We start from the raw sequence: 25699 nt of genomic DNA on the forward strand, positions 1-25699 counted from the left end.
ACACCTTGTCGCATATTTAAGTTGTCCTCAATGGATTCTATCCACCACTAAATGGTTATTGCGTTTCAAAAGATCCTGCAAGGATCATCTAGCATTCGAGTTTCACCATCGACACATGCCTCTGGTGCCAAGGCCCCTACCGTTGGTCGTCAAGCGAATGACGGACACACAATCATCACAACCTCAACCTCTTTATTATATAAGAGAAAAGTATATCAACATGATAAATTTTTAAAAATTATGATATAGTCATGTCATATTGAATTAAAAAAACAGAAAAAAGAAAATTACAGAAAGAAAAAGAACAGTATCAGTAGCCTAAATTAACCTCAAGGATAGGTACAAAATGTATCTCTTTTTATGCATAGGAATAGTCTCTCATATGCTAATGCCATCTTTTTTGCAGTAAACATAGAATTTGCGTATTCACGGCAAGCATTTCCCCTCCTTTCTAGCCTCTCCTTACCATCTTTTACAACTTGTTCAAGTTCTTCCAGAAGTGAGTCCACATTTGGAGAAAACATGTAACCAAATTCATCATCAACAAGAATACTACCTTTAATGCTTGGAAACCTTGATGCCAAAAGTGGCTTTCCAATCATCATAGCCTCCATCAGTGTAAGATCAAGTCCTTGTGGTCTTAATGTAGGATTAACAAAAATATCAATAGCATTATAGAATGCTCTTAACATAGAAGGATTCATTGATCCAAGAACAAGAACTTGGTTCCCGATATCCTTATACCTATTCTCCCATGGTCCAGAACCAGCTACAATCAAATACACATTGGTGTACTTTGTTATAAGCCTTGAAAATGCTTCATGAAGTAATGGATGACCTTTATCCTTTACTAATCTTCCAGCTACTCCAAATACTAAACTAGCATTACTTGGAATCCCAATTTTGGTTCTAAACTCTTTTCCTAATTCAGCATCTTCTCTAAAATCTTCCTCGTCAACACCATTGAGAATCACATGAACTCTTCTACTTGGAATTTGGTAAACATCTCTTAACATCTCACCACAACTATCACTAATAGCAACATGATGAGAATATTTGTTGAAGAATCTTATCTCATTTAGAACCTTAGGAACAACCCCTTGTAATCCTTTTTCAAAATCCTGTGATCTTGGCTCATCTGGTAGACGAGCCAAGTCTTGAAAAATGCTCGATTGCAAGCTTTCCAATGCTATGCCATGCCAGGATACAACAAGATTTGGAAGATCTTTTGCAAGCCAATGAGGAAGTGCTACACTTTCTGAATGAACAACATCAAAAGGTTGATCTCTTTGGTTTTCTTCAAGAAAAAGTTCAAATGCTTTGTTGTAACGCCATTTACCGGGCTCACCTTCATGAAAATGAATGTAAGGTGAAGAAGGTGAGCCTTTTGAAGAGATTGAAGTTGTTGTTGTTGTTTTATCTTCTGAAGGGGAAGTAAAGACATGAACTTGATGTCCACGGCGAGCTAAAGCGGTGTAAAGGGTGTGAGCATGGCGTTCCATGCCGCCTGGAACGGTTCCCATAGGCCATTTTCTAGAAAAGACTGCAATTTTGAGAATTACAGGTGAAGGGTTGCCATGTTGTGAAAATGAAAGGCTGTTCCATGAAAACTCGGCTGAACGAAGATCGCCTGAAAAAGTTTTGGTAAGGTTGGTGCATTTGGAGTTTGATGTGGAATTGTTGAGGAGGAAAAAAGTTGGTATAATGAAGAAGGAAATGGAGAAAAGGGTGATGCAGAAATTGAAATGTGAAGGTGAATTAGTCTTCTTGGATTTGTTGTTGAAGGCCATTAATTCTTTAAAGGGATTATGAATTTCTTGTCATATATAAGTTTAATGATATACAAGTAAGGGAGGCATGTATTGAACAAAGTGTGTTGGGTTGGATTTTTCTTTAAGGTGCATTTGTCACACCTCTTTTTTGAGAGAGAAAAGTGGATCCATGTGATAAAGGTTTCGTAACTTTGAGTCAGAAAATGTATTTAACATGCAGACCTTCAACATACACGCAGAATGCATGGACTTAAAAAAAATTGAGAGTCATTATTATTATCCTGAATTCCTGGTTAAGTTATGCTAGAAAGAATTTAGAAATTTAAGTACAACATTTGCAAATTATGAACTGGATTTTCTGATAATTTAGAACTTGTATGTTAGTGGTACTGTACAAACTTGTTAGAACAGCATCCCCGGTTCGAAAGAAAACAAATACGACAATTGAAAACGGAAAGAAAGAAAACACGAGATTTGATCACGGAGTTTGGTGAATTGTGTCTACGTCTTTGACCGCAATAACTTTCTATTATTCAAGCTTAGGATTTACATATTACAATTTGTGTTTAAATACTACGGTCCAATTTATAAGGTTACTCTTGTAGTTTTCCTCGAGTGACATGTCAACTTATCGGTAAACTATCAGTCATTCTTGATAAAAACTAAAGTCAAAGTAGCTAGCCTAAAATATTGGTATTAGGCCCATTATTATTTTTTCTAAATGAAATCAACACTATCCAAAAAGTATAAATACTTATGTAGTTATGTTGCACCAAATTAACATGCAAGATGCAACTTGCCTTTTCTTTATTTGATCATTCCAATTTTCTTTAGGCTTTGTTTGCGAGTTTGGAGGAGAAGGCTTGAGAAAAAAGGAATAAGTAAGTGGAAGAAATAGAGGAAAATGGGAGAGGAGGGCTTTGGGGGTTAACTTTTCTTCATAATACAAAACCCTCCTCATTTGGAGGAACTAAAAAATTGTATTGAAGGACGGTTTTGGGGGGTTAATAAGAATTCTTCAAATTTAATTTATGTTGTTATAATGTTTTTAAAATTAAAAATAAAGTAATCATATGCATTAATTTATCATTCTCTAAAAAACTACTCTTTTAAATTTTTTGAAAGATTTCTCTATTTTTCCTCATATTTTGCACCCCTCAAAGCCTTTCCTCTCCTTCCCCTCCAAACTCCCAAACAAAGCATTAGAGTCTCTTGTTTTTGTTTGATATAAGCAATGAAACATAGGCTTATCATTATTTTTTCAAAGAAATCGTTGTCAGCAGAAAGTAAAAGGTTAAACTAACTGTGTCACTCAATCAACTCCATTAAGAAGCCTATTTTTAAATAAAAGTCAACGAGGAAGGTTGATTTGAAACAAATAAAATATTCACCTCTTCGAGAGAATTGCTCAGCAAGTTTAGGTGATTGCAATTTGCTTACATGATCTGAAATCTTTACAACTCCATCTTCTCACCATTTTTGGAATGCATAATAGTAGTCAAACATGTGACGTAGTGGTAGGGCTTGCACAATCCAAAAGCAGTTGGAAAATTTACTCTTCTTCCTAGCTTTTTGACTAGACTAGATTAGCATATACTTGTGCCAATAAGAATGCCTTTGATTTGGAAATCACATGGAATAGCTTCAACTTGAAGAAATGAGCAATTTTCATGCTAAACCATGTTACAAATCATTTTTTCTTTGCTTAAATTCTTATAAGCTTACTTAAGCTGAAATGGTTAACTCCGGTCGAAAGTAGTCCAAGGATTAAACTACTAAAGTCCTACTCAAAAAAAAAAAATTTGTCATTTGTTTTTATACGGCAAAAAACTACACAGATCGACAAAAAAGACCTAACCTAAAATAAAACAAGTTTTCACAAAATTCATTTTTGATCACAATCACTCTTAGACAGACTCAAAGAAAACCTCAGAATCAGATGTCAAAAGGAAGATTTTATTATACAATATACAGTTTACACGGCATGCATGCATATATTATATATTTTATAGTTTGACACATATATAGGGTGGCTTAAGAGTCACTCTAGCCATACCACATGTTACATTTTACACTTAATTAAAAACCACTCTTCTAATAATCCACATTAATCAAGTCTTTATGCTCTTAACTGGAGCCTGTTTCTTCTGGTTTACACTAATTGCTCTAGCTTTCACCTTATTATTTGATGAAACATTTTTAGTAGATTTTGATGATATTGGCCAGTGTCCACTAGTAACAGCCATATCTTTAAACTGTTCTAGGCTTTCAAGTGTTTCAACAATCATCGCCATTCTTGGTCTGTCTTTAGGATGCAGACTTATACATTGCAATGCCAAATGTGCAATCTCTTTTGCACCTTTGACAGAATATTGTCCCGCAAGCCTTGGATCCATAATGTACCTCAATCTTCTACTGCTACTCAAGTAAGGCTTTGTCCAATCCACAATGTTTTGTTCTGTCTTTGGTCTTGTTTTGTCTGTTGCTCTTCTTCCTGTGAGCAGTTCTAGCAGGACTACGCCGAAGCTATAGACATCACTTTTTGTAGTCAAGTGACCTGTAATGTAAACATTCATTGTTGCATTAGAGACATGTAAACTATTAGAGCTATCAATTGTGGTCTGGTTCAATGTGCCGGTCAGATGAACCTGTACCGGTCAGATATGCACCTATTTTGTTTAAGCAATTATACCTGTTGAGATGTACTCTGGGGCTGCATATCCATAAGTTCCCATAACTCTGGTTGTAACATGTGACTTTGATCCTTCTGGTCCCATCTTTGCAAGTCCAAAATCTGATAATTTTGCTGTGAAGTCCTATTTCAAATAGAACCACATGATGCATACTATTTGAATCTTTAATTTGAGTAATAAAACAAAGATTAAATTACTACTTACTGAATCAAGTAAGACATTGGAAGTCTTGAAATCTCTGTAAATGACTGGTTTCTCAGCTCCATGCAAGAAAGAAAGGCCTTTAGCAGCACCTATTGCAATTTTTATTCTTGTTGCCCAAGGTAGTGATGTTAGTCCTGCAATAACATGTAATGATATGAGGATATGTGACATGCCTCATTTATTTATGTATTAAAATAAACATAAGTGATTATGATACATACTTCTAAACAAGTGATTCTCCAAGCTTCCTCTTGGCATGAATTCATAGACAAGTAGTCTTTCTTCATCTTCACAACAATATCCAATCAATTTTACCAAATTTGGATGTCTTAGCTGCCCAAGAAAAATCACTTCTGCCTGTAAAGCAAGCAACTCAATATTGTTTAAACCACTTCACCAAATTATAAATTTATTTAAATCTTTTAATTTCTTCCATCAATTATTATAATAACTTTATCCAAGATTCTTATAACAACTGTATGACAAATGTATAGTGACAAAAATTCAAAATTTACTAACTCTATAGTCTTCTTTTACAATCTTTCTTTCAATCTCTTGTTTCATTTTTTAATAATACTAAAAATACTATTCCATTAATGTGGCTTTCCTTCAATTTTTAATTATGCTACAAAAGTATCACAATTCAATGATTCTTCAAGCAATAACCAAAATGTTACCACACATATACCATCATCATCATAAAAATAAAATAAAGAAATTCTAAGATAACTTTATAGACAATTTTCTTAATTTTGTGTCATAAATTATAACTAAGATAACCGAACCGTAGATAGTGTTGTTTGTGGTTCAACCGGTTTTTAAAACGTTAAAAAAATACATGTGTCATAATCAATATAGTACTTACAAGCCATTCACGATGTCCTTGTAAACCTTCAATATCCAAAAGCTTAACAGCAACAGGTTGAGCCTTCAAACCTTGTCTAAAATTATCATCAAAATAACCCTTATGAACAGTTCCAAAACCACCTTCACCAAGCAAGAAATTACTAGAAAAATTCTGAGTGATAGCACGAAGTTCACTCAGCTGAAAATCAAACAAATCAGAACCAAAAGACAGTGCAAGATCTTCATTGATTCGCGTTGAAGACGAACGACTAAGATCAGAAAAAGATAGTCTCCTAAAAGATGGTAAAGGAGCAATGTTCTTAGAATAATCTGAACGTGAAGGCTTGCATTTACTAAAGTTTCTTAATATTGTTTGGTTTTCAGTTGTGCAACAATTTGATGTGAATGGTCTCCATGGTTTTGAATTTGATGGTTCCTTCATTGCAAAAGCAAAGAAAAGAATTGTTATTGGTATTGGAAGTGAATCGAGTTGTGTTGTGGTGCCAAATAAATATACCAAAAGATTATATAATATACTTGAATATTTTCTTTATCTTTTTTCTTTTTGTTAGTGAAAGAGACAAAGGAATTAGGCAGAGAAAAAAATATATTTTTTTTTTCTTTCTTCACCTGCCCTCTAACCACTCTAGTATACCAATTTGAGGAAATTTATGGTGTCATGTTTTATTTTGTTATTTATTATGTTATCATGTTGTTGTTTAATTTGATACCTATAGTGATATAGTGTAGTAGTGTATTCATGCAAAATATACCAAAATCTTTTTGACTTTTTGGAGGATTGACTACTCCACTTCTATTCTAGGTGGTCACGAGTGAGATGCTTATTGAATTGCCTTGGTTATTCTATGAAATGGAGACGATATGAGTGTGAACTGTTTGATTGATCATTTTGACAAAGTATGTTGTAGTATATATGATTAATTGCTGTATTTGTTTTCTAATCAACTGATCTTTGACCTTAATAAATGTTAAAGTGTCAGTACAATGTGTTTATAAGTGACGGTAATCCCCACTTTATAAGTTGGATTTGTGGGTTGTGTTAGACCCAACCACAATTTCTAAGAATAGATATCACAAGGTATCATCATAGCTATGTAGTTAATCTTCGAGTTGGCAACAAAATATTCGTTTATTTTATACTTTCTCAGCATCATCATGTCAAATATATTAGAATATTTTTCTTTTAAACTCGATATCCGGTTCAATAATCAACTATTATGAGAGACTAATCTCACCGTCCACTAACAGGGGATCCAACTAAAGCCGAAGCAGATTTTTGTATGTATTATCCCACTAATATTGACATTGGTAGTCTTCGAACCTAAAATCTTAGGAGGAGTACGGTCTAAGGTCTCAAGCACAAATCGCTAGACCAACCTATGCGGATTATACTTATTATAATATTAACTGTGGAATCTTTCCTCTTGTTTCTCTAAAATGTGCTTTGTCACTGTAGAGAAGTGAAATCCAAAAATATAATGGTTATAATTATAAGTACAATAAATTATTTTAAATTGTCCAATTTGTGATTGGTTAGAACCTTATCTGATCCATTGATGTGCATTGTTCTAATAATATCGATGATGCTATCCAAATTTCAACTCATAATAATTTTTTATTATTAAAAGAAAAAACTCATAATAACTTTTGTGAATGGATCATCATATTAGAAATCTTAATTACTCCTCTTAGAATAAATATATTTTTGCTAATGATTTGGTAACCTAAGAACGTATAAACAACAACAGTGACGAAGGGAATGATAGCATCAATTTCTGTCTCTATTCAGAAATATAACAACTGACAAATAACAAATTGGTGCTAAACGAAGAGGAGCAGTTAGAAGTTGAAGTGCTGGATAACATATGGAACAGTTCTGTCCAAAAAATGTACTATATTATAATTATAAAAAGAAATTAAAGGACTTAAAAATTGAAGACAAGAAAAACAAAAGATGAATGAGGTATTCACACTAAGTTCTATGGTTCCAATTTCAAATTTTCAATTACAAAATAGAAATACATCGATCAATTTGATGTTATTTATAATCAAACTTTGAAAATGTTGGTCACGGGTGCATCATTTGATCATTTGGATTCAACCTAAACTAGAGTGCTTTTCATACTATTTCGATCATTTGAATTGTGTTAGGTTTTTCTTCTTTTTCTCCTAACTGAAAATGCAGTTCAGAAGCAGATAGAGTTCTACTTCTGAAAAGATGTTCATAACTAAATGCAGCGGATAAAACAGAGAGAGAAAGAGAGATGAAAGACACAAGCAATTTATACAGGTTCCTTCCACAAACCGGAAGTCAGTCCTGTCCCCCTTGCACTTCCAAGGAGAGTTCACTATGTAATATCTGATTACAAATGCTCACTACTAAACTTAGTAAGAGACTTCAAATTGCTCAAGCACAACTGCAAGAGACTTCCTATGCTCCTGAACACAATCAAGAGACTTTTATTGCTCAAGCACAACTGCAAGAGACTTCTAAATTCAAACAAAATTACAAAGAAAATTGTTTGAAGTTGAACACTTGATATACAATCAGTGGTGTTCACAATACAAATCAGATACAGACTCTAAAGACTCTAGAATTCCTAAGATATAAGCTTTGTTAAGAAATCCTAAGAGAACTTTGAAGTGGAGAACAATTTCAACAGAGTTTTGGCTTAGCTGATGCGTAGTATTGTTCTTATGAAACTCTGAGTCTTCACTCCTTTATATAGAGGTGTGAAAGAGACGTTGAAATGTCAGCACATTCAAAATAGAGTCGTTTGAAGCTTTTGATCAATCACAAATGATCCTTTGCCTGATATGGTTATTGTCCTATGAAGGATTAATTTCAAATGCGTTCCCAATGTGAATAAACATTGTTGCAGGCAGAGCTGTTTTTCTTGTCTTGTAGCAGAGACAAAAACAGAGTAGTGGAGATAGTGGTTGTACACTTTGTACAAACGTATTATGTCAACGCTCTTTGAAGAATAAGCATCTAATGCCTTTCAAAATAGCTGATGCCATACTTTTCCAGTTTTCTGCAATTTTTAGGCGAGTTTGAATCCTTGAAACAACTTTTGAAGCTTTAAGTTGCATCTCATGATGAACTGCAGCTTCTGGTGATACACAGCTTATGATGAACTTGCTTTTGATGATGTCATCACTTCAGGAGCACTTTGTCTTCAGGAGCACTTCAGACTTCAGGAGCAGTTTTCTTCAGACGCTTTAAGCTTCCCTTTTTGTTGATGTACTTGCTCTTTATTTGTTCTTCCAAGACCAATTTAAGATGTCAAATTTTTTGTCTATAGTCCTGCACACTTGAACAAATATTAGTATATCAAATTGATAATTTTTAATACTTTATTATCATCAAAACTCTTAGGATTATTATTGCTAAACATATTTTGTTCCAACATACCTGACCAAAAAAAAAAAAAAATTCAAAGCGTATGTGAACACAATAAACTTTAAATTTGATACGCTCATGTTAGTTTATGTAAACCAAATGCAAATGGGGTTAACAAGTTCCATTTAGGATATTTTGAAATCCTTGATATGAATTACACACTTATATCAATAAATGACATGACATTTTATAGAATAAAGTTATATCAATCATTCTTGTGCACTAGAGAGAGAAATAATGAGTTAGAAATATTTTGTGGGATGACTTCCAAAATTTTCGTGAGTAGGTCTAACTCATACTTACAAATCCACGTGGAAGGGGTTGTCCACTATAAGCACTACACAAGTAATATCTCTATGGAGACTAAATCCACCCCAAAATGAAGGTGTTAGAGGCTTCAATGTAAGCAACACAAATGCCGCAATTAGACACTTAGGAAGGGACACAATGAAGATGGAATTAGACAGTTAGGAAGGGACACAATGAAGATGGAATTTCCAGCACATTGTTATATTTTTCAATGTGCAATATTTAAAAAGAAAAGTTATAACTTCCAAGTTACAAGCATATGAAGGAGCTTATATAATATGCCAATAACATCATAAGTTAAGACAAATAATAATGAGTAAGGCCTTTTACTCATGGTAGTTCTTCTATTAGTATAAAAAACTGTAGTTCTAAAGCATGATAAGAAATGTAAAAAGATTAAGAAACTTTATGAATGATTGGATATTGATGTTATGGTTTGTTTTACATATCACCAAAAAATGACTTTACCGTAAACAAATACTAGCATTGAAGCATATGCTTAATTTCATTTCTGTTTTCTTTCTTTCTAACTCTAGTACAAATAACAATATCTTGTATTCAACACTTACTGAACCAGTAAATAATATTGCTTTCATGTTGATTTCTCTCGATGATTCATGTGAGTTCTTAGTTGATATCAACACATTATAATTTAATGTTTATAAAACTTTGCAAATATTTCTTGTATGAGTTAAATCTAATTAAACCACTTCATCTTTCTCCTTGTTGTCGCTAAGAATTGATTTGATTGCAGAAACATCATCAATTCTAGATGATTCCTGTTTCACCCATTGGACAACCCTATCTGCTTCAATATTTACCTTCTTTTCCTCTTCCAAAGCTTTCTTCAGCCTCCTTTCTTGTTCTTTGACCGAGAAAGTGCTCATATCAGATAATATTTCGTCATTCTTTTTCCATTCAACCTGGTCTGACCTTGAAACTCCACTGCTTTTGTTAACCCTTGCAACATCCTTTTTGTTGGAGAAACAAAAACAACAAGAAGTTGATCCTTCTGAGTACTCTGGTTCCATCATATATATATATATGAATTAACTTTAGTTTTACTATGACAGAGGTAAAACTAGCTCTTCTATGAAAACTTATTTATAGATCACTTTATTTATATTCTTTTATCTCTATATAAGATAATATATAATATTGGGACCAATTTTAGGCAATTTCGTTGAAATTTTTATCATTTAAAGAGTTTGTATCAAAGCTGACATGTTCATCACACGCAATTTTCATTTTGGGCGGCTGCTAGTTGATGTATTTTTCTTTCATTTCATTTCATTTTGATATGGATCAAGATTATCTCACATTGAAGAGATTTTAAAATTCTACATTATATTTAGATACAAATTTTTTACATCATATACACAAAGGTGGAAAGCGTATTAGAATTTCAAGGCTACTTCTAATGGCTAAAAAAAACATTTCTCAAAATTCTAATATCCAAATAGTGATTCTTTTCTTTATTTTTGTACAAATTGGTGATTATTTTCTTTATAAGTAATGCAATTAATGAAATATTAGAGAACAAAATGGGATATTTTAGCCGAAAAACATTTACTACTGTGTTCATCATTCTTTCTAATCGAATTTTTATTATACCCTTATTTATTGATTTTCATAAAATTTAACTACTTCATTAACTAGTGTGTTTTAACAAATGATACTAATTTTTTTTATTAAAAGCAACAATTCATCACTTTTTTCCACTTCCCAATGCAATATTTATATTTTTATCCTCTTAATCGATGTTAAAGAAAAAAACAAAAAGAAATCTTCTTAATGAATGTCGAAATGAAAAAATATTCTTAATCAATGTTGTAAGAACATTTTTTCTAAATTTTTTATTCCTTAAAAAAAAAACATTTTTCTAATATCGTTAAATTAAATTCATTTTTATTCAAATCAATTTTACAAAATAAATTCGTTTAAAATAATTTTGTTAATCCAAAACTAAAGAGACACTTATGTTTGAGTGCTGATAGGTATACAACCCCAGCTGGCAACACACTCCATACACCCCCATGCGGCAAGGCATTTTTGATATTTCAACATTAAATGGAGGACAGTTTTGTAAAAATGCTTATAAACCTACCATCTTCCTCTGCTCTCCCCTACGTGCTCACTATTCACTACCGGAAGAAACAAAATCATAGCACCTCACTGTTCACCACCATCACAATCGCCGACACGGTCCTCGCCGTCCTTTGCCTCCGTTACCGGATATAACGTCGTCCTCTATCTTTTCCATTTTCGACGATGACGTTCTTTGCCTCTTTCGTTTCCGGCAACAACTCGCCGACGAATCTCCCGTTCTCCGGTGCTAGATCTTCTATTCCTTCTCTATTTCATTCTGTCTGCCGACTGCACCACCACCGACTACACGATCCACCCTCCCTCACCACTACCACCGCGGTTGGTCCACCGATCACACCCTCTTCCCTCCCTCAACACCATTGTAATCTTCATCATTATCCTCCGTCGTTCATCCTTCCAACACAACAACAACATCTCTGCCGTTGAATCTTTTCAGATCTACTGTTTTACGATGGTGGGAGGATATGGAGGCCACTGGCTGCGACGGTTTTCTCCAGATCTGAACAGGGGTTGAGCGACTGTGGTGGTGGTGACCGCTGTAAGGAAGAGAGAATTGGAAGTTGATGGGAAGCAAATGACAGAGAGTTTCCGACGGAAGGTGGAGGTCTGAGGTGAGGAGAGAGAGAGAGAAGAGAGAGAAGATTTTTTTTATTAGATGAGACAAAAATTTAATGCCACGTAGGCAGTGGTACAAGGAGTGTGGTAAAAGGCAAGGGTGTCTGTATCATTTCTGCTTATGTTTTGTCGTTGAGCTTAAGAAGTCAAGCAGCAGTGGACCCTCTTGTAGTTGTCTATTATCTATATATATCCTCATACCTCCGCATAGGATGTCACAAGTAGACCCCACACACTTCAAGTGTGTTCCTTCCAATTAGCCGTTGTTCAACAATTGAACTATCACATTCTTCATTTTTCCATTTTCACACACTCTCTCTCTCTCTCTCTCACACACACACTCATTCATCATTCTTTCTTCTAACAACAACGAAGGTATGGGATTTTCTTCTCCATCTGACACTGAAGAAGAAGAAGATTCAACAATCTCAGAAATCATCTCTCAAGCAAAAGACTCAATCCTCCTTCAACAAATCTCTGCCATCAACTGTTCATCATTCACCCATTCAGATCTTCCCCCTAACCTCGAATCACGCTTCAACAAGCTCAAATCTTTCCCTGCTAATCACACCCCCCCACCACCTTACCTCTCCAAAAATCCCACCTTTTCAACCCCAAAAAATCCAAATTCTGATTCTCAGTCTGTCTCTTCTCCCTCTAAACATGCCACCTTTTCAAACCCTAGTTCAACAAAAATCCAAAAAAATCTCAACTTTTCACCTCCTAAAGACAACAATTCCACAAAAAACCCACTTTCTGATTCTGGGTCTGTCTCTTCTCACTCAAATTCTTCACATAGGGAAAAGGGTCTGAACCCAAAACCAAAAAATGGGTCTTTTTCACCTTCAGATTCTTCTCATACCTCTGAAGAAAGTCCAATCTCTTCATTGCAAATGAAGAGAGAAGAAAACAAGTGTTCTAAGGTGAAGTCTATGTCTCTGAGTCCGGAATCATCGCCTCCTCGAAAATGGGGTTGTTTTTGGTGTTCTCCTAAGAAGGAACAGAACAAGAAGAAAAGTAGGGACAAGGAGAATGCTGGTGTTGTTGGGTGGGAAGAATGTACAAGTGATGAGTTGTTGTCTGGTATTGGAAGTTTGTCAAGCAAGAAACGGCTGAATATGATTGAAAAGGCATTGAAGGAAGAAGAGAAGAGGATTAACCGCGAGGCGGAGAAGATTGTTGAATGGGCTAAACATGTGTCTGGTAGGATGAATGTTCCTGATATTGAGGACGAGCTTAGTGATGATTAGGGTATCGATTCAGCATTACATGTTGGATGTCTTTCTAGTTCTAAGTTGCCTTATTAGTTCTTACATAAGTGTTGCTAGCCAAATTTGTCTTGTATTTCTATACATGTTCCTGTTTACATATATACAAATATTCTGTTTTCTCTGTTAAACAATAAATTGATTGAAGAGTTTATTTTGATTTGATGATCTTCTTAATGTTTTCACCTTTAGTGTATTTATTCAAAGGCAATGCAAAGTACTTGTTGTAGCATTACATTGTCTTGTAGAATTGCAATTTGTTGCAGAATTACAACCCTGCTATGCTTTATTCAAATTTAGAAATTAGAGCTTGTTTTGGAGTTTTATCTGATTCATGTGTTGTGTTGTGTCATAGTTGAAATTTAGGGCAGGCTTAAGTCACTGACCTGTTTGTTTTGTTTGTTTTGTGTTGTGTCATATTGAAGATTTCGTTCTTCAATCTGTCTTTTTCTTTTGGGGGGCACATTCTTCAATCCAATGTTTAGATATGTTGTTTCTAGTAATTATGATTTTGACACATCAAGCATTTTTGGGAGATGCTTGTTAAATGAAAATAAGGAAGTTATTTAACTTATATGCTTGTTTAACATGGTGGATTAGATTGGAATTTAACATAACGAAATAGGAAACAATTTAATTAATGCATAAGCCTCATAAGGCATTGTTTTCTAAGTGGATTACCTGACTGGTATCAGTCTCAATTCAAGACCTCACTTTCCATGGAAGCAATTAAATAAATGTATCAGCTTTAAGGCCTACTTTCCATTATTGACTCTTGCAATTTATGAAACTGCAATATATATATATATATATATATATATATATATATATATATATATATATATCAGTCTTTCCTCTTATGTAAATGGTATTGCTTCATAGAACTTTGACAGATTTGGATTTCGAGCAGTAACTGCATCAGCCAGTTTAAAATCTCAACTGTCCGATATCAAATGTGCCAAGATGGTTTATATCTGATTTTGTTATTGTGTAATTTGAGCCGTTCATTGTCAAATTAACTGCTGAGACTGATTATCGCGTCAAAATTTGTACTTTTTCTACGGCAAAGAACCTGGATCAAACTCTGACATGAATCACTCGAAACATATTGCATACAAGTCAAATGTAAAAAGCCAAATGGAAGTATGTAAATATCAAGCAGAACTGCAAAGGAAACTGTTTATAGGCTGAATCTGATCCTTAAAGTGCATGCGGTTATTTGTTTATGTTCATAAGCAAGAAAGTTTATACTTTTCTTTGCCTTTATCTGGCACTCAACTTTGTAGATACATCATACATTAATTTGCATGCATGTGAAAAGCATAGAAGGGAGAATCTGATACACATTTTCAGCAGGTAGAAGACCTTTAGAATTTGATATATATCCTTGGTTTACAAATACAGCTTGAGAATCTAAGCAAAAAAAAAAAAAAAGTAAAAACGACTATATAGCATCAATATACAGCTTTAGAATTTGATATATATATCCCTGAGCTGTTTAGTATAACATCAATATCCTGCTTGGTTGTAGCATTTGATCAAGCAAGAAAAAAGATTATATAGCTGTATCAAATTGTAAAGTAGTTGTCTTTTCACCATATTATTATTTTATCACCATATTATTTTATGTTTAGTTTCTTGAGTGACAAGTCAATGTCTTTTCCCTTTTCTGCTACATTATTTTTTTAAGACTAAAATGAAAATGTTTAAATAGACTAGTAGTTGAGGTTGGTATAAGAGGGAAGAGCGTTTGTTACAAAAGACTGCCTGGCAGGCTGGTATGCAATTGTGCATTGTTTATGACCTGAGTCTTATTTGAATATTCATTTTGTTTTCAGTAATCTACTTAAACCATTCAAATCCCTGGACCCAACAAGTAAACAGAAGCTATATTTTATTTGTTAGTTTAGCAACACGTCATTCCAATTAAAAATGAAGATATAAATTACTTTATACATAATGATACATTGAAAATTTTGTTAATGCAATATTTCTCACCATGTTTTCATTTAGAATTACAGACCATTCTATATAATATGGACATTTATCCATCTCAAAAACTAAGTTCCTTAGATGACCCTAAGGGCTTAAGCAAATCAAATCATATATCAAACTACATATTTGAATAGCTATATACTGTTACAATTTATGCTTACATGTATAACATACTGCACAGATCACAGAACCACCCAAAAAAAATTGCAATCACATGATATTGTGGCTTTCAAATGCGCCTAATCCGTGATTATGAGAATATACAGTTATTGCTGCACCTAATCAAAAGACCAATGTTGGCATAACTTTGGTGTTATTCCGGTATCTTGTTCGCTGGTACTACGTCCTGTCTCAGCACATAAGCAGAGGGAAACCATCCAGCATTGCCATTGAATTCTCCTTCAGACCATCCATTGGCAGCAACCTGGTGATTCAATCACCAAAAGGAAAATAAAAATGCAAGTCAAATCAGCTAGGCTGGTTTCATTGTCAATAAATATTGCTACCTACTTCTGCAAATATTAATAATGATATTATCATCATCATTAATAATAATAATAATAATAATAATAATAATAATAATAATTCATTCTGATAACTTATTTTTGTAATGACTAAATCAGCAGTAACTCTATTAGGTGGAAAATGGTAAACTATATGAATGTGTTTATGGCTAATTATATTTTTCTCCAAAATTACTTAAGAAGTTCAACCATATACTGACTCGAAAATCTTCAAAATACCTGACGGACTACAACATAATCGTCAACTGATAAACTTAACTCCCCTTCAGCTTGAGCATCAAATGGATGTATGACCTACAAGGAAAATCAAGATGAGCATGAATCAATTTCAGAATGTAGACAAAATATTGCACTGGATAAATTTTGAATGATTATAAAACAACAAATTCTTATTCTTTTTCTTTTTTGCACCAAGATTTGTCTTATTTTATGAGTTTGTTTGTGAATAAAATGAACTTCTCATGGCATTCACTGTGTCACACATTCTGCGTCCCATGTAAAAGAGGTAGCTGGATTAAGATTCATATATTTTATTGCTTAAATAAATTGGAAATATATAATAATATATCAAACATACAGAAATTCAAATATGCAAGTAGAATAAAGATCAACATTAAAAAGAAATGAAAAAAAAGAAGAAGATCAAGATGTGATGTTAGTTGCAGCAAAACCAAAGCTAAATTATCTCTATAGGCTTTGTCTTGAGCAACAGTCAACTGCAGGAATGTGGCTGTAATGTAGGATCTCCAAAGACAATTTTGTTATTTCTTTATATGTGACTTACCTTTGCAAAAAAGTATGTGCCCGTTTGGGTGTTGTGTTTATAACCAATGCCATTTGAATTAGCTTTCTGATTTGCAGGTTGATTATGTTCCTCTTTTGGCAGTGGAAATGATGTAGAGTCTTGTGGTTGTCTCTCATCAATCATGATCATCTAACTCCAAGAACATCCGATGAAAGGTACAGGTTACAAATTTGATCAGAATATTAAATATAGTTTAGAATATTATGCCAGAAGCCAACATGTACAATAGATACAAGAACAAGGAATTATTGTTCCATTTTGAAAGAACTATTGGTGGCGTAGAAGCTAACCTCAGCATGTAGTTTATCTAGAATAACAAGGGCATGCCGGTGAAAAGCTCTCTCAGCGTCCACCTACCAAAAAGAGGAACAAATGGAAAGGTGAAAAATAAGTTTTTTTTGTTTGTCCGGGGGAGGGAGGAGATAAATCAGAAGGATTTGCTTAAAGATTGAAAACTATACAAAATATAATTAGAAAATAGTACAACCAATGCACAATCACATGAGTGAAACAAACATTCGATAACTCATTAAAAAAAATTATGAACTCTCTTATAAAAAAGTATAAATAAATTATGAATAGATTCTCAAAAATATTGTGAGACCATGGCTACAGAAAATTGATCACTACAGTGTGAAGAAATCTAATTACTACCTACAGTCTATCATTTCAAGTAACTGAACCCTGCATTTAGTGTGAAGATTTCACTTTAATACACTCGAGTTCTACACCCTAATGGACAGATTGACTGTGGAAAGTATGTATGTAAAAGCATGTAGAATTTGTTTATCTCTTCTTGAATCATCATTAGGAAGAAACCTTGCCAATGACAAACAAGAAAATAAAATAACTTGACCAACAAATATTTACATCTTCAAAATTTTAACAATTGGCATCAATTCAGCTGTTAAAAATATATTAACAAAGTAAAATGGCACATAAAAGTCAAATCAGCAACCAACGAGGTGTTGGTAAAGTGGAAGTAACTTCCCCCTACAAGGAGGAAAACCCGGGGAATCTGGGCTCGAATCCCTATCAAGTAATACCCATTAGGAGGTTGAGAACCATAGGTAAAACTCCACTCAAACAGTTGAACGAAGATTAGTCTCATAGGTGAGTGTCAAAAGCTTTTGGTGGGTTTCAAATAAAATGAAAAGTCAAATCAGCAATCTTACAGCAAGAAACAACTTCCATAAAGAGTTTAGCAATACCATTGTAGAAAGGCTCTGGAGAGTTATATGTTGCTGTTGTTCCTCAACTGAAGACATAGCAGCAGTTGCTTCTCTACCAAGTGCCACCAAGGCAGATTTATGCTCTTTCAACTTTTTTTCTGCATTCTGAAGCCTCATGGAACTCTCTGCAGAAAGAGAAGAATCCCTCAACTTTGATCGACGCCTCAAAACTTCAGCAGCCTGATGAGAAGACATCTAAGATAAATATCACGCAATGCACACCACCATATGCATGCCACTGTGGCAGTAAATTAATACCTGGCCTTCTACTTCTTGACGAAGTTTGTCGTAGTTGTGGGTGAGGTGGCGTGCATCTTCCAAAGGAGCTCCTGTTATTTGTGCTCGCAGTGGCTCAGAGATCTATACAAAACCTAAAGCATAATTAGAAGCACTATTTTTGTTTGGAACAAGATGAAAAACTCAATATGACATGCAAATTACTCTAAAAGACAAAATAACCTTTTACAAAATCAATGGTATATTACTAATAGTTCTGAAGAACTGAGACTTCCATTAAAGTAGCACTAACAGTAACAAGTGAATAGTTCCAGAAAACTAGGGCTTCTTATTTCCTATCAATCAAAAGGAAATAATTTAAAGACATATGAAGCATCATGTGAATGTTTTTGTTGAAATGTACTTCTCTTAAGTTGATCTGTTCATGAAATCTTCAAAACTACTGAGTATGTGATAGTCCAAAATTATAGCAGCAAGATTACAGGTAAATCAGATTAGGCATAATGTTACACTAAACATTAATTTGTACATTGATAACATCATATTTTTACGGTAATGTAAGGCAATATTTCACAAGATGAACTTTTAAAAACTAAAGAGTATCAAAGAAATATCCCAAAAGATTACCTGATCACCTAAGATCCCAAGCAAAGTCTCCCTTTCATTTTCCAATATTTCGTATGAGTTACCGAATTGAAGAGAAGCCCTTGCAAGGGGGTAAGTACTACCTTGATTCTCATTCTCATTCCCATACTTACAACAGTCCTTGGCCAACTTCCTCACTGAAGTATACAAAACAAAACATCAATTAATTATTGGCCTTGAGACATAAACAATATTAATCATAGTTCCTTCAAAAATATAAAAATAATCATAGGCAAAAGATCAAAATTAAAGTCACCTATCTCCATCTGCTTAGAACTAACAGAAATTAATCCTTCAACGCCCCGAACTATATGCCGCTGAAAATGCTGTAAACATCATATTGGTTAAAAACTTCACCAAACAACTCTCTAAACTTAACAAATGTCAGTCCCCAACTGATAAATGGACTGATAGTACAAACACACCTTAGCAGTCTTTGTAGAAGTGTATAACTTTTGAAGTTTATGAAAACATTCAAGTTCAAATTCATCAGCCATGAGTGGTTCATTGCTAAGTTGGCCCAACTGTCTAAGTATAGACTGCAAAACAACAACAACATCAACAACAACATAAGACAAACAAAGTTCAATCATGTTTACAAACAGAATCTACATTATAATGTAAACAAACATTTCTACAACGATTAACACAATCTACACTTCCTGTTTAAGGATTTCACACCAACACCATAAGCTCAATCATGAAGGACAAGCCTTAGCGTGTGTTTGGTTCTGCGGTACAAAAATTGATATTGAATATATTTATTCAGTAAAATTGATTATAACTAAAAGTAAGTTGAATGCAAAGTGATTTATGTTTAGATACGTCATACGTTCATGTAAGAAAGGGTCAAACAATAAATTTGAGGTTAAAAATCAAATGTTGAGGCAAAAGCTCCAAATTCTAGCTTCAAGTTAGAATCAATTCTACCCGAGAACATTCAAACAGGTCAAAATCATTTCTACACCTCTATAATGAATTTTGCCTCTTCCAAAAGTGGAACCAAACATACATGTCTTTTTGGTTGTGCGGCGATAAAAATTGATTTTGAATATATTGATTCTATAAAACTGATTTTGGCTAAATGTGAGTTGAATGTAAAAGTGAGTTGAACAATAAAGTTGAGGCTAAAAATCAATTAAAATTTTTAGCTTCAACTTAAAATTAATTCTACTAGAGTATGTCCAAATTCAAACAAATCAAAATCAATTCTACATCTCTAAAATCAATTTTGCCTCTTACAAAATGGAACCAAAAAACACTAAGCAAAAGAGTTTGCTTCTCCGGTGAAGCAAATTGATTTTGGGTACAAGTCAGTATCAGGTGAAAGTGATTTATGTTCGGATACATTCATGTGAAAGTGAGTTAAATGATAAATCCAAAGCTAAAAATCAACTCTAGAGGCAAAAGCTACAAATTCTAGCTTCAAGTCAGAATCACTTCTAGACACAAAATCAATTATATTCAATAAAAACCAAACATGTCAAAATCAATTCTTCTACACCTCTAAGATCAATTTTGCCTCTTCATAAAAAGTGGAACCAAACATACAATAAGCTTGTTTAAACAGAAGTTCAAGTCAAATTAATGATACTACAGAAGCAATTTAAACCTAAATAGTACTAGTGCAAAATTGAGAAACAACCCATATAAAATGATCACTACCTGTTGTTGCTTGGCAACTTGTTCCCTCAATCTACTAGCTTGCTTCCTTATAGCATCCATTTTTGTTTTTACAGTTTTACAGTAAAAACAGTAACTTTCTTTGAAGTAGAGAAAGAAAATGATCAGAAAAAGACTGGGGTGTGTTTTGAATTGGTTGAAAGAGAAAAGTAAGAAAACAAATGAAGGATTGATTAAAGTATGAATACCTGGGACTTTCCAGAGAGAGAGAAGTTTCTAACAGAAGAAAAAGGTATAATAATGGAATGAATGAGTGTGAAAGTGAAAACAACAGTGTTAGAGAGAGAGAGAGAGAAGAAAAAGTGTCTTTTGAGAGTAGCACCAGACACGGACACGAGCTTGACTTACGGTCATCATTGTCACCAATACGATGTTGTTTTCCTTTTCTTTTTTTTACATAATATACCCTCTTTTTCTCAAATAATTTAGAGGTTTACGAACCATTTTTAAGAAAATGATTAATTATATTACGTAAAAATTGCTATATTTGATATTCTAAAGTACAATTATTTTGAGATAGAGATAAAATATTAAAGAGACAATTATTTTGAAACAAAGAGTATAAGATTGATTTTAGCTAAAAAAAATGAGTTGAATTTAGCTTCAACTTGAATTAATTAGGTCTTGATTATAGTTTAAAGGGCTTAAATATAGTTTTACCCATCTATTTTGATTAATTCTGATTATTAACCATTTTTAAAAAATAATCATAATTCTAACTCTTTTTTTTTTTTTTTGTATTTGTCAAAATTTTACACTTTCAATCATATTTGGACTCATTTTTGTTGACGTGGCAATGTTTATATGGAATATATAATTTTTATATTTCTACCATATTAGACTCATTTTTGCTGACGTGGCAAATGTGGATTACATAATTTGATGTTATTACCCACCTATTTCATTAACATTAAATATTATTTTATTTTGAATAAAAAAGTATATGAAAATTTGAAAAATATAATAATAAAAATTAGTAAAAAAACCAGAAAGATGTATAAAAAATACCAGAAAAATCCCAACAAAATTACATGGAAAACTAGTATTATTATTGGGATTTTCTAGTATTTGTATAATATTTTTATTTACTAATTTTCTAGTATTTTATTGATTTTTTAAAAAATTTACATGTCCTTTTTGTAATCAAAATATTTTATTTGGAAAAAAAATTAATAATATAATATTTAATGTTAATTAATTAGGTGGGTGTTAAAATGATATTTCTAGTGGATAATTACAAAATGGGGTGGGGCAAAATCTTGAAAATTAGACAAAATAAGGTGGATAAAATTTCTAGTTTTAAAGTAAGAGAGTTAAAATCTAAAATTAGATAAAATATGGATAAAATTGCATTTAAGCCTAATTTAAAATACCTATATTTATATTTAATTTTATGTTTATTAATAAAAAATTATTAAAATATGTTTATTAATAATTTTGTAAAAAAAGCTTCTTGTAAGCAAAATATAATTTTAGTTAAAGGTAATTAACTTTAAGGGTTAATTAAGTTTTTAGTCCCTATAAATATTCACAGTTTTGTTTTTAGTCCCTTCAAAATAAAATCACGCTTTTTAGTCCCTATAAAATTTTCCATCAGCATTTTTAGTCCCTATAAAATTTTCCATCAGCACTTTTAGTCCCTGTCAAAAATTTCCATCAAAAATTTTGGTCCTTAAAATGCTTAAGGAAAATGTCACAGGGACTAAAAAATGTGATTTTATTTTGTAGGGACTAAAAACAAAACTGTGAATATTTATAGGGACTAAAAACTTAATTAACCCTAACTTTAATGGTAAATAATTATATTTTTTATGACGAATTGTTCAATGAATATAAAGAACTCCAAGTGCATTAGATGCATCTGCCATGAAGCTAGCGATCTTCATATTTGTTGAAATAATATCATCCATGTTTTTACTCAACTTTTTCAAGATCTAAAGCGACGTACCTTTTTTTTTTTTTGATAAGTATTTTAATGTGGAGTGTCCGAGGTTCGAACCCCAACCCTGCATATAATTAATACTCCCTCCGGTCTCAAATGTAGGGAAAAAAAAACACACCAATTAAGAAAATGAATTGATTACATTGAAATCATGATAAAAAATGTACAACTTTCCAATTTTGCCCTTGTCATGTTTTAGTAATAATTAATGAAAGTGACTTTTGAACTCATGGAGATAGGATAACATTGGAATAGTAGCATTTATTAGGTTGCTTTTACTATACTTTTTCTTACATTTGAGACCACAATTTTTTTTGTTTTTTCCACTACATTTGAGACCGGAGGGAGTATGCAATATCCGCCAAGTGAGTTAAGCTCACATAAATATATATATGATTGCTTTACCATCCACATAGACTCGTCTAATATTGTCATCGCTATAAGTTTTGGTGAAGAAGGGCTTCAGATATGGTATCATATCTTGAGTGGGTTTCTCAAAAGACATACCTTTAGTTTCCATATCATCGGCTAAGGTGCAAAGACACCCTCTTCAAGTTCCCTTAGCTGAAAATCACTTCCCCATAACTCAAGAGGAAATAGGTTAATGGTATCTATGGTTGTCATGATGTTATCATTGAACAATATATCCAACATTGAATCTTCTTTAAATTTTGGATAGCTGTCACTTTCTTCATCACCCATCTCTGAGAAATCAGTTGATACAACCATATTTTCATACTTTGTTGCATCACATTCTGATTTTCCGAATATCATGGGCCAAAAACTTTGTCGTATCCCTTTGTAGTATCGTCTAATGGAATTTCCTTATCAAGCATTTCCCGCACCTCATGCAATGAGGTCTTGTTCTCACCTTGACTTTGGACTTCGGTAATCAGTTGTAGAGTTTGTTTCATCTAATGTAAAGATTGATTCTTATGTTTCCTTCTCTTCTGAATCCTGGTGAGGGTCATAACTTGTGTTGCTCTCTCCTTGGCCTTCCAATTTACGACCAATTATCCCTCATGAAAATTGGTTAGGGATTTAATCATATGTTGGGACATGAACTCCTCATTGTACTTGACAGTGATCTCTAGGGATGGCATCCCTTCTTCCACGGTGGCCTTGTCCACCTTATTTTTACCAGTTGTTTGAAACAAATGTTTGATCTTGCCCCCCAATTTTTCTATGAGAACCTTGAGACATTTTAGGACTTTACATGGAGATTTACCATTGCACTAAGTCTAGGGTAAGCCGTCCCACCTTAGGAGGTTTACTATTACCAAAATCACTAAAATTTGGATGTTTGTGGTGGCTAGTCTGCCAAACATTGCAGTTTTATCTATATGATTGACTTTTTGTATGAACTCGTTTGATCTAAACTTTGGCCTTCAAACCTTATTAATCACCTTATTCTATTTCCCACACGTTCTGAACAAAGTAGGCTAAGAGAATGATACCATTACCATCTTCATAACTTGGAAAGGATTGTTATTAATGGCTATCTCTTCCATCCTTTTGTGGGATAGTTCAAACTTTTCTTCCTTAATAAGATTTTGAATGGCCTTATGAGACAAAATGTAATTGTTCGTTGAGTGATTTTAAGAGTTGTGCTATTTGCAGAACATTTTGCCTTTGATCTCCTCGGCTGGAGGGTTTTGTGATCATTTAAAACCTTTGAGCAGATAATCAAAGATTTCGTTAGCTTTTGTGTTATAAAAGGCATATTCCGATGTATCTCCAGATGAATGAATGTCTTTCCTTTTGGCAGACCTCAAGGAAGGATAAAAATAGTTTTCCTCTTTCCAGTGTTGACCTCTCCTTCAGCTAGCACCTTCTCTTTTTCTTTTGTTCTATATGTGCCCCTCATGAAGTCAATTCGTTCAGATTATGGCAAGTTTGTTGGACCAATTTCTCCTCTAGCTTTGAATGCATGAAATTAATGGCCATCGATTCATATTCAATGTCAAGAAATTGGATTGAACACTTTCCAGTTGCCTTTCTAAACTTTCAATAAATTGAACAAGCGATTCATTTAATTGTTGTTTCAAATTCATTAAATCCGTTGTCGAAACTTCAGGCTGAGGCCAACAAAAATCTATCTTGGAAACATATTTTCATTTTTGTCCAGGTTTGTATTGAGTTTAGTGGGATAGAGGAATATCACATAAGCGATTTTCCTATCAACGATAAGGGGAAATATGAAGCTTGTGGAATTTGTTCTAATATTCCTCTCTGTAGTGCGCAGTAAACCTTCAGATATGCTCCATAGTCGATATGATACCTTCCCCGGAAAAGGTAGCAAAATCACAAGCTTATCGATGGGCAGATGCACCAATCTATGTCCTGATTATATCACCTATGAGTTGGGGGATCCAAAAACCGATGTCCGAAAGGCCTTGCCTCTGCTGCAGCTGGCTGGGGCCACATTGTTTTAGAAACCTAGTTGAACCTTTATTTGAGGTGGAGGGAATTTCCCATGACTGCTTTTAATCAGCCCTAACATTGTTTCTCAAGTGAGCTCATGGAATGGAACCACAAAGTACTATACGTGTAAAGTGGATTATTAATCCATATGATGTTCCCTAACATAATTGATGGCTATTCTAGGTGTCTTCAAACCCATCAGAACGAGAACTCGTACATCATATTGAGGTATGTATGTTGTGGGATTAGCCAGTAAAAATGGATAGAGAAATGATATTTGAACAAACATTTTGTGAGAACTTTTGTGACAATTTTTTATCTCATACTTACATTATGTTTTCATTTTATCTCTCTATTACTTTGATTTTCGTGTCAATACTTACTTTTTCTTTGTAAATCTATGGTTGTCAAATAAGTTGTTCAAATAACATATCTCAAATGAATAATATCCATATGGGTGGTGAATTGAATAATCCAAAATTGATTGTGTTGTTCCTACTAAAGACTTATATCATCAAGCGTAAGACATATTGTATGATATACAAGTTGTACTATAAAATATGTTTTCTAATATTCTAACAAGTGATATACTATAAACACGTTGAGTCAAAAACAATCAAACATGTTTTTATTCAGCACACTTCATATACTATAAAACTACTAATTAGTTTCTATGAACAGCAGAAAAAATATATAGTTTAATTAGTATTATTGTTTAGTCAAATAAAGGCTTCTAGTGATGATGTAATGTTAGCATCTCTCCACAAAATATGTTGTTATTTTGGAGTAGACAGACATTACAATATTCACTCGTTGTTCACGAGTTCATTGCTACTTGCTTTTTTGTTGACTCATTTTACGCTCTTGCTATGAAACTTCTGTTATTTTGCAGTTCCCTCACTCTCTGACTCTTGAACATTTGTATATAAATAATATTCAAAATGAATCTTGGCATATTCATTTTCAAGCTAA

General features: G+C 33.1%; 5 protein-coding genes across 7 annotated transcripts; 1 reads left to right on the forward strand and 4 right to left on the reverse strand.

The window, feature by feature from the left end:
- Positions 1-234: 234 nt before the first annotated feature.
- On the reverse strand, positions 235-1976 carry LOC11406339 (D-inositol 3-phosphate glycosyltransferase). Its single transcript, XM_003612506.4, has one exon. The coding sequence runs from the start codon at positions 1788-1790 to the stop codon at positions 330-332; it is 1461 nt and encodes a 486-aa protein (XP_003612554.1). The 5' UTR covers positions 1791-1976; the 3' UTR covers positions 235-329.
- A 1731-nt stretch (positions 1977-3707) lies between these two features.
- LOC11405860 (probable serine/threonine-protein kinase PBL15) lies at positions 3708-6020 on the reverse strand. Its single transcript, XM_003612507.4, has 5 exons — positions 5535-6020; positions 4891-5026; positions 4670-4803; positions 4465-4588; positions 3708-4329 (listed from the first exon to the last, which is right to left on the reverse strand). The coding sequence occupies exons 1-5, from the start codon at positions 5955-5957 to the stop codon at positions 3884-3886; spliced, it is 1263 nt and encodes a 420-aa protein (XP_003612555.1). The 5' UTR covers positions 5958-6020; the 3' UTR covers positions 3708-3883.
- A 3616-nt stretch (positions 6021-9636) lies between these two features.
- On the reverse strand, positions 9637-10352 carry LOC11405519 (uncharacterized). Its single transcript, XM_003612508.3, has one exon. The coding sequence runs from the start codon at positions 10280-10282 to the stop codon at positions 9950-9952; it is 333 nt and encodes a 110-aa protein (XP_003612556.2). The 5' UTR covers positions 10283-10352; the 3' UTR covers positions 9637-9949.
- Positions 10353-12100: 1748 nt separating this feature from the next.
- Positions 12101-13408, forward strand: LOC11407097 (uncharacterized). Its single transcript, XM_003612509.4, has one exon. It carries the CDS (start codon positions 12350-12352, stop codon positions 13220-13222), a length of 873 nt encoding a protein of 290 aa, XP_003612557.1. The 5' UTR covers positions 12101-12349; the 3' UTR covers positions 13223-13408.
- Positions 13409-15203: 1795 nt separating this feature from the next.
- LOC11411981 (SH3 domain-containing protein 2) lies at positions 15204-20705 on the reverse strand. Of its 3 annotated transcripts, none has more exons than XM_013598176.3 (11): positions 20550-20705; positions 20344-20441; positions 19104-19217; positions 18935-19004; positions 18661-18815; positions 18055-18156; positions 17776-17976; positions 16855-16917; positions 16544-16693; positions 15979-16053; positions 15204-15659 (listed from the first exon to the last, which is right to left on the reverse strand). In XM_013598176.3, exons 2-11 carry the CDS (start codon positions 20401-20403, stop codon positions 15549-15551), a joined length of 1101 nt encoding a protein of 366 aa, XP_013453630.2. In that variant the 5' UTR covers positions 20404-20441; positions 20550-20705; the 3' UTR covers positions 15204-15548. The 3 variants fall into 3 exon arrangements, with proteins under 3 accessions (XP_013453630.2, XP_003612558.1, XP_039690532.1); XM_003612510.4 differs by having other exon boundaries at positions 20344-20437; positions 20550-20692; XM_039834598.1 differs by having other exon boundaries at positions 20344-20686.
- Positions 20706-25699: the final 4994 nt, after the last annotated feature.

Source organism: Medicago truncatula, chromosome 5 (assembly GCF_003473485.1).
Source record: "Medicago truncatula cultivar Jemalong A17 chromosome 5, MtrunA17r5.0-ANR, whole genome shotgun sequence".
Lineage (NCBI taxonomy): Eukaryota > Viridiplantae > Streptophyta > Magnoliopsida > Fabales > Fabaceae > Medicago > Medicago truncatula.

Coding starts and splice junctions, on each gene's coding strand:
- LOC11406339 (XM_003612506.4), bottom strand. CDS start 1,790: ATGGCCTTCAACAACAAATCCAAGAAGACTAATTCACCTTCACATTTC.
- LOC11405860 (XM_003612507.4), bottom strand. CDS start 5,957: ATGAAGGAACCATCAAATTCAAAACCATGGAGACCATTCACATCAAAT. Junction 4,589..4,669: donor CCAATGTCTTACTTGATTCA/GTAAGTAGTAAT, acceptor TATTTGAAATAG/GACTTCACAGCAAAATTATC. Junction 4,330..4,464: donor CCCAGAGTACATCTCAACAG/GTATAATTGCTT, acceptor TTTACATTACAG/GTCACTTGACTACAAAAAGT.
- LOC11405519 (XM_003612508.3), bottom strand. CDS start 10,282: ATGATGGAACCAGAGTACTCAGAAGGATCAACTTCTTGTTGTTTTTGT.
- LOC11407097 (XM_003612509.4), top strand. CDS start 12,350: ATGGGATTTTCTTCTCCATCTGACACTGAAGAAGAAGAAGATTCAACA.
- LOC11411981 (XM_013598176.3), bottom strand. CDS start 20,403: ATGGATGCTATAAGGAAGCAAGCTAGTAGATTGAGGGAACAAGTTGCC. Junction 16,694..16,854: donor TAGATAAACTACATGCTGAG/GTTAGCTTCTAC, acceptor TCTTGGAGTTAG/ATGATCATGATTGATGAGAG. Junction 15,660..15,978: donor ATTATGTTGTAGTCCGTCAG/GTATTTTGAAGA, acceptor TTGAATCACCAG/GTTGCTGCCAATGGATGGTC.